This window comes from Rutilus rutilus, assembly GCF_951802725.1.
Source record: "Rutilus rutilus genome assembly, chromosome: 19".
Lineage (NCBI taxonomy): Eukaryota > Metazoa > Chordata > Actinopteri > Cypriniformes > Leuciscidae > Rutilus > Rutilus rutilus.
In genome coordinates this window covers 2,000,214-2,008,881 of record NC_140232.1, presented here as the reverse complement: position 1 = coordinate 2,008,881, position 8,668 = coordinate 2,000,214, and the positions used below count along the sequence as shown (strand labels likewise).

Here is an 8,668-nt window from a genome sequence, read left to right as displayed (position 1 = left end):
GTGCCAGTTTCTCTTGAAGTGTAGGGGCAAGTTGAGCATAGGCTTCTCTGAGCTCCCTTTCGCCACCTCGGAAATTCGTGCCCTGGTCGGAAATGAGTTAATGAGGACGTCCTCTCCGGGCTACGAATCGCCGAAGGGCTAGGAGGAAACGGTCAGTATCGAGACTAGACAGGAGCTCAAGATGGACACATCGGGTGGTCTGACATTTAAAAAGAATGCCCCATCTCTTCTCATGCCTTCGGCCTATTTTGATGATGAAAGGGCCTAAACAGTCCATACCAGTTGACCAGAAGGGGGGCTTATGGAGACGGAGTTTAGAGGCCTCGCATGGTCAGCCATGCAAGGAACAGAGGGAGAGCTTTTGCATTTCTTACAATCTACACATGTTTGCTGAACCTCCTTAACGGTTTGACGGCCACGTAAGTACGGATGTCCCGATCAGGTTTTTTTGCCCTCGAGTCCGAGTCCGAGTCATTTGATTTTGAGTATCTGCCGATACCGAGTCCCGATCCGATACTTCTATAATACATAAAAAAATAATAAAGAAGAGCGAAAAACAGATCCAGGATGTTCCTTATTTTTTATTTAATTCACCTTATTTTAACATTCAACAACTCTGTTAACAAACAGAGCACTTCTGTGAGGTAGCTTGAACAATCAAGTAATAAATAACATAAATTCTTCACTTTTGGACTTTAGTGCAACAGTAAATATAACAAAAGTCAAATATATAAACAAATAGCACCTCAACTTAAAATACCCAGCAGGCATCTAAACAAATAAATAAAAGTGCCACAGTGTTTGCAAAGCCAGTAATGTGCTTTTAGGAACTGCACTCGCCGGTTTCACACTGCACGCTAGCAGAGCGTGCAGCGCGTATTTTTTTCGGCGCCCATGTTAACAGATTAGAGCATTCACACCGCACGCAGAGGCGGCGCAGCAGCGTGTAGCAGGAGCAGAGCAGAAGCAGCAGTGCCGCGATCGTTTCGGCGCCGAGTCTATTTTTGCTGCGCCGCTTACGCTGAATTAAAGTGACAATGCATTGATCATGGCCAAAATACACCGCAGTTTTATCCAAAAAGTGCATTGATGATATCTATTGTGTTTTAAACAGTCGATCAAATGACCAACAGCAATTTAAAAAGAAAACAACTGTCCAAAAACAAACTTGTTGCCAGAACAATAAAAACAAAGATGAACCAAAAGTTATATAAATTAAATTATTAATAAAATAAGCTTATTGACAAGTCTTTTCTCTTAAATGTATTTGAAAACGAAATAAAGCAATGCCAACTTATCCATTATAGAGTACTCTGTCTGTACACAACCCGCGGTTCAGCCGCGCGTGACAAACGCTGCCAGTGTGAAAGCAAAACGCGCGTGTCCTGCTCCTGCTAACCATATGCACTGCTCCTGCGCTGCTTACGCTCTGCTGCGTGCAGTGTGAAACCGGCGTAACTCTGTGCCACCTCATAACTATAGATGTGTTAAAAAATAATGAGAATATATATACATATATATCCGAGTCCTGATCGGGAGGTAACGTCCGATTCCGATCGAGTCTGAAACCACGTGATCGGGCCCAATTTCCGATCACGTGATCGGATCGGGACATCCCTACACGTAAGACCCAGTATTTCCACCAAAGATGGGTAAACACTCTTTGTGGCCCAGGGTGACGTAAAGAAGAATCAATTTCAGAGATGATCAGAGAGGTAATATGATTCTTAGGGTCCAAAACAATTGGATGGATAACATCAGGCTCAAGATCCTCACTCTGACGGAGTCGGTCGCCCACTCTAATCAATCCTGTAGCCGGGTCATATTCTGGGGCTAGTTCAGTCAGGCGACTTTGAGGAGGGACATCTCGGCCACTTTGAAGTAGCTTATATTCTTCAGGGAAATCCTCTTTTTGGGCTTGACAGAGTAGATGGAGCTCTGCTTGAACATGTTGTGGCTTGGTGGAGTCCAGCTGTATACTCTCAGCAGTAGCATCAAGTAAAGCTGTCCAGGTGCTAAACTTTGGCCACTGATCTGTGGGTAAGTACAGGAAAGATGGCCCTGAGAACCAGCGACTGGTATTGGTGAGTTCTATCAACTTCTTGCCCCTTGTGATGTCATCAGCAGCATTATTGGCGGTATCCACATACCTCCACTGTTCAGGCTGAGTGTGCTCAAGGATTTCTGTGATGCGGTTTGCCACAAAGACGTTATATCTACAGGTGTCAGAGCAAATCCAGGTCAGAACGGAGGTGGAATCGAACCAAAGCATGACATCATTAATGGACAAGGTAAGTTCTCTTTGCAGAAAGTAAGCCAACTGAGACCCAGCTAAAGCTGCACACAATTCAAGACGCGGGATGGATATGGTCTTCTTTGGGGCTACCCTAGAACGGGCCATAACAAAGGAAACAGACACCTCTCCTTGTCTATCTGTGACACGAAGATAGGCAACTGACCCATATGCCTGTTCAGAGGCGTCACAAAATAGGTGAAGCTCTCGAGTGCCAGCCGGCTCATCGGTTCCTATTGAGTTGTACCACCGGGAACTTGGTTGTTAACTATTCCCGGTAACTCCTCCTCCCATGTGGTCCAAGCCAATCTGATGCCCTCTGGGATATCTGGATCATCCCATCCCCTAGCTGGCTTCATCCACAGTTGTTGGAGCATGACTTTTGCACGAGTGGTGAATGGAATAATAAACCCGAGAGGGTCATACTGCCGGTCAAGAATAAGATATAGGATCCGCATGGTGAGGACTGTGTACTCCACTGGGCGGTGTTTGAAACTCAAGGTGTCATGCAAGCAATGCCAGGTAAGTCCAAGAGTCCCCTCACACGGGTCAGAGCAGTCATGACTCAGCCATAGCTCAGAATGGACAGACCGTGCTTCAACAGGTAAATGATTGATTACAGAGGCGTGATTACTGGCCCATTGACGGACTTCGAAACCACCCTCAATCAAAGTGGAACGCAGTTTGTTGACCATGGCTTTAGCTTCAAGAGCAGAAGGTAGACTTTGTAAGCAGTTGTCCACGTAAAAGGCACTCAGGACTGAAGTCTGAAGATCAGAATGTTCTGCAGCAAGACTCTGAGCATGCCTTTGGAGCGCATAAATGGAACAACATGGACTGCACGTAGTGCCAAAAGGCAAGACCTGCCATTCATGAACTTTAGGGGGGATGTCTCTCTTCATGCTACGCCAAAGAAAGCGTAACGTGCCTATCAGTGGGTAGCAAGCGGATTTGATGGACCATTCCTTTAATATCCCCACTGATGGCAACCTGATGCTCTTGAAAACGGATGAGGACTCCAATGCAAAGTTCGGCATTTAGGAATCCTGCATGAAGTGAATACCCGTAAAAGTGAGCAACAAATTCTCTGAGTAGGCCCAGTGGATTCAATTCGTTACTCCTGAAGGTGGTAAAAGTTGTCTTGACTCATAACGGGAAATCTCTGGAGACCTATGCCATTCTGGACGACGGTTCAGAAAGAACCATGCTGCTGTCATCTGCTGCGGAGAGTTTAGGCCTCCATGGGGCGGCTGAGTCCTTAATCTTGCGCACAATCAGACAAGGCACAGAGAAAATTGTGGGTGCTACAGTGTCATTTTCAATCTCATCAGCTTCCCAACAGCAGAGGAAATATGAAATCAAAGATGCTTTCACTGCTAAGCAACTAGATCTACCTGAGCAGACTTATACTATCACCACTCTGCAGAGACGTTACCAGCACCTCCAAGGCCTGCCGTTGCAGGAGTTCCATAAGATCAGACCATTGCTGTTGGTGGGTGCAGACCATTCTCATCTCTTGTGCTTTATGGAATGTGTGAGATTTGGCCCCCCTGGAAGACCAGCTGCCCTGCACACTTGCCTAGGATGGACGTTGCATGGTCCGACCTCTCTGGTGCAGGAATCTAGCTCGGATACCCAGTGTTTTCTTCTCACTTCTCCTGATAAAGACCAGTTACAGAGGGATGTGGAACGATTGTGGCAGATTGACATATTTCCATATTCTAAGAATCCTAAAGCTGTTATCAGGTCCAAGCAGGATCAGCAAGCCTTTGAGTGCCTAGAACAACAAACAAAGCACCATGAGATTAATGGAATACAGAGATATGCCACTCCTTTGCTCTGTCAAAAATGCCTCCTGAAGCAGTCCTGCCAACTTTACGTTACATTGAGCGACAGTTATCCAAGAACCCAGAGCGTGCAGTCATGACAAAGAGAGACACACTAGTGAGGTTGATTGGTAATTATCCTCAGGTGAAGAAAGTTCCAGGAAGTGGGTGTGTCTCCCAATAGAGTGACAGGAGAGTGACTAATTGGGATTTTTAACAGAGGTCCAACACACACACACACACACACACTCACTCACTCACTCACTCACTCACTCACTCACTCACTCACTCACTCACTCACTCCTGCAGAGAAAGGTCCAAGACTCACTCACTCACTCACTCACTCACTCACTCACTCACTCACTCACTCACTCACTCACTCACTCACTCACTCACTCACTCACTCACTCACTCACTCACTCACTCACTCACTCACTCCCGCCCGCAGAGAGAGGTCCAACACACACTCACAAACACACACACACACACACACACACACACACACACACACACACACACACACTCCCGCAGAGAGAGGTCCAACACACACTGACAAACACACACACTCACTCACTCCCGCAGAGAGAGGTCCAACAACACACTCACAAACACACACACACACACACACACACACACACACACACTCACTCCCGCAGAGAGAGGTCCAACACACACTTGCAAACATGCACACACTCACACACATGCACACACTCATGCACGCACACACACACACACACGCGCACACACGCGCACACTCACTCACTCACTCACTCACTCACTCACTCAGAGTCTTGCACTCTCAGACTGTTACGCTTTGAAAATCATCACTGTATATTAAAGGGAAAGTTCACCCAAAACTGAAAGTTTCCCCATGAGTTACTCTGATGTCATCCCAGAGTAGATGCTCATCCCAGAGTAGATGCTCATCCCAGAGTAGATGCTCATCCCAGAGTAGATGCTCATCCCAGAGTAGATGCTCATCCCAGAGTAGATGCTCATCCCAGAGTAGATGCTCATCCCAGAGTAGATGCTCATCCCAGAGTAGATGCTCATCCCAGAGTAGATGCTCATCCCAGAGTAAGTAGATGCTCATCCTAGAGTAGATGCACAGCCATTATAAAGCTTGGAAGAGCCAGGATATTTTTTAATATAACTCTGATTGTGTTCGTCTGAAAGAAGAGTGTCATATACACCTAGGATGACTTCAGGGAGAGTAAATCATGGGCTAATTTTCATTTTTGAGTGAACTATCCCTTTAAAGATGTTGCTTCTGTTGTAGAGTAGAAACGCATCATTTACACGAGAGCGCGAGGAGGAGTGTGCTGTTATCAGCTGATACACTGCTCTGTTTCACTGGTGTGTCGGAAGCAGAAGTTCAGAAGTGTGTGTGAAAATATAAATATATATATATATATTAGGGGTGTGCGGTATTGACAAAAAAAATCTGGGATTTTCTCTAACGATTATTCTACAGTATTTTGCTGAGTGTTTGTGTTGCTACTTTGGCAGGTTTAGGACTGTGGTCTCCTAGAGGTTCTGATGTTCTTCATACTCTGTGAGGTGTCAGTTCACTGCAGTGACAGGAATTATGTTTCAATTGATTTTGACCTAATATGGGCATTTTTACCTTTATAAAGCCATTTTTTTACTTAATTATATGCATGCATCATCTTTTGTGTCAATTTCATCAATTTAATCAAATTAAAATATAAAAATAAGACACAATAGGGCTGTTACCAATCAAATGAAATCAGTATCAACAAAATGAATCTTTGCAATATTGAATATTGATATTTAAAATGATTTAAAACAAGAAAAGCTACTTTAAATGTGAGATTGAAACCGCCAGTAGGTGGCAGCAAACTACTGTTCATGAGCGAATCATTGAGATTCAACCGATTCGCTCAAATGGCTGATATAAATAAAGACTAAATCACTCAGTGAAAGTGTGCACTCTGAATGCGCAGCCGCACTAGTCTAATCTACAAGACTACATCAGGTAGAGTATGCGTACACACACTGTGTGTGTGTGTGTGAGGGATAGACTATACTTGATAATGTTAAATCGCACATTGTTAAAACAACAATTACGATGTTATCGCAGATGATATATATCGCACACCCCTTAAAAATAAATAAATAAATATATATATATCTATACACATACACACACACACACACACACACACACACACACACACACACACACACGCGCGCTTGTTATAAAGTCAGAAGCATGTTTACCTGATTTATGATTGACAGTGATGTGATGCACGTGAGTCTCTGGTCTTCATGCTCAGAGTTCAGAAGTGTGTGTGTGTATCTCCCGGCTGCTGCGTGGATCACAGCTGGACCTGACTTCAGTGTGTGTGTGTGTGTGTGTATCTCCCGGCTGCTGAGCAAATCGCAGCTGGACCTGACTTTTCTCGGTGTGTGTGTGTGTGTGTGTGTGTATCTCCCGGCTGCTGAGCAGATCGCAGCTGGACCTGACTTCTCTGTGTGTGTGTGTATCTCCCGGCTGCTGAGCAGATCGCAGCTGGACCTGACTTCAGTGTGTGTGTGTGTGTGTGTGAACCAGCAGGGATCGTCTGGAGCAGCTGGAGCGGCAGCGGGAGCGGGACCGTAAGATCCGGGAGCAGCAGCAGAAGGAGCAGCGGGAGCAGCGCGAGCTGAAGGAGAGAGAGAGGAGAGCGGAGGAGCGCCGCAAGGACCGGGACGCACGCAGGGACGGTACACACACATTCTCAATGTTCTGATCCAGTCTGACCTCTGACCTGTAATGCTGCCTGAAGAGACCAGAGGAGAACTGAGCGACTGAGTCTGGGTTCTCACGAGGGTGGTTCTCCATTCTGTCACTGATGGAGTTTGTGTTCTGGCTTTTGGCTCGCTTAGTTGACCGTTCACAAACACTCGCTCCTGTAGTTAAGCCACGCCGCTCTCACGCAGTGAAACATACATCGCGGAGCAGAGAGGACACTGGCAACACACTGACAGACAGGACAGAGCAGGGTACTTTTGATATGAAATAAAGTCTCAACTTTCAAATTTAAACAATAAATACAGTTATGTGGCTCTTTAATGTGTCTGACAGATCTCTGTAGAGCCTCAGTTAAAGCTCCTCGTGAACCGATCATCTCTTCCTTCTAGTTCATTTATAGCATCAAATAAACATGAATGAACATCAGAAGGAATGTTGTTTTAACTGTGGAAAGACACTCCGTTTCCACCAGCGTTAATCTACTAACTCTCCTGACTGCTTTGTCGGACAGAAATGGCGGATTCGTTGGATGGCGGATTATGATTGGCCAGATTGCCTGTCAATCAAACTCCTTGCTAAGGTTCAATTGGGGACAATTAATTTAATATTCAACAATATTATTGCTCTGTTTTGACACTGTTGACACCATTATATGAGAACTGAACTGAGCTGGACGATGACATCACGGTTTTCTCCAGAGCGGCGTTTATATATTATATATAAATATAAATTTATATATAAATTTAGTTTTTATATATATATATATATATATATATATATATATATATATAAACTAAATTTCTTTTTTTTTTTACAACAGAAATGAACCATCACTGAACTTACTTGAGCTGGACTGTGACACTATTTTCTTCTAGAAACAAACTTTGTTGCAGTATTTTCCTGTTATCTCTGTAAAGCTGCTTTAAAAGCGCTGTATAAATAAAGGTGACTTGACTTGAGAAGGGACAACACACACACACACACAAGTTTCTGGAGGTCTTTAGTCAATTCAAGTCACCTTTATTTATATAGCAGCTTTACAGAGATAACAGGAGAATAATGTTTGTTTCTAGAAGTAAATAGTGTCACAGTCCAGCTGAAGTAAGTTCAGTGATGGTTAATTTCTGTTGTAAAAAAAAGAGAATATAGAGATAAAGACCTAAAGAACAGGAAGTGTTATACTGGTGTAATGATTGAGTGCAACTCCTTGATCCATAGAAACACACAATTGACAGAAAAGCACTGATATTGAGTTAGTATATGCATGTAAACTTAGTGATTATTGAAGTGGAAATCTATTTTCTAAATGCATGTTTTAGATCTTATTGTGAACAATCTAAACAATATTGTTTCATTTGTTAAAGTCTCCCTGTAGTCGATAATTTTATCCCTTGAAATTCATCTTTGATCACCAAATTACATATTTAAAAGATTTTTCCTTCATGCCTTTAAATATCTTGAATGTAACTCGACACCCTTGCCTCATTTAGTATGCGCGGTTCTATGAATATGCAAATGAGCCCCGCCTCCACTCACTCAGCTCAGAGATCCACTGGTTGACGATCACACGTTGATCTGATTGGTTACAAGGTAGTTTGTGACGTCAGAAACACCAGCGATTTCAAAGCGTGTGTTTGAGACTGTCTTTGGTTCACTGCAGTTTTAAGGAGAAAATACTCAAAGCATAAAGCATATTAAAAACACCTCATAGACACATAAACAACATTAAAAGCTGGATTTGCACCACAGGGGGACTTTAAATATGTTTTGACCTCATAATATTTGAAGAAA

General features: G+C 43.8%; 2 protein-coding genes across 8 annotated transcripts in view; both read left to right on the top strand.

Annotated features, from left to right (window-relative positions):
• Nucleotides 1-8,668, top strand: part of LOC311278748 (nuclear factor 7, ovary-like) — a 1,193,180-nt gene that overhangs the window by 41,972 nt on the left and 1,142,540 nt on the right. The window lies entirely within an intron of this gene.
• Nucleotides 1-8,668, top strand: part of cdk11b (cyclin dependent kinase 11B) — a 47,077-nt gene that overhangs the window by 13,129 nt on the left and 25,280 nt on the right. For 4 of the 7 annotated variants that reach the window (XM_084389755.1, XM_084389752.1, XM_084389753.1 and 1 more), the window contains exon 6: nucleotides 6,701-6,849. In XM_084389755.1, the coding sequence (XP_084245881.1) occupies nucleotides 6,701-6,849 (149 nt within the window). Of the gene's footprint in view, nucleotides 1-6,697; nucleotides 6,850-8,668 lie in introns of all 7 variants that reach the window. The other 3 variants (XM_084389754.1, XM_084389757.1, XM_084389751.1) reach the window with 1 other exon arrangement.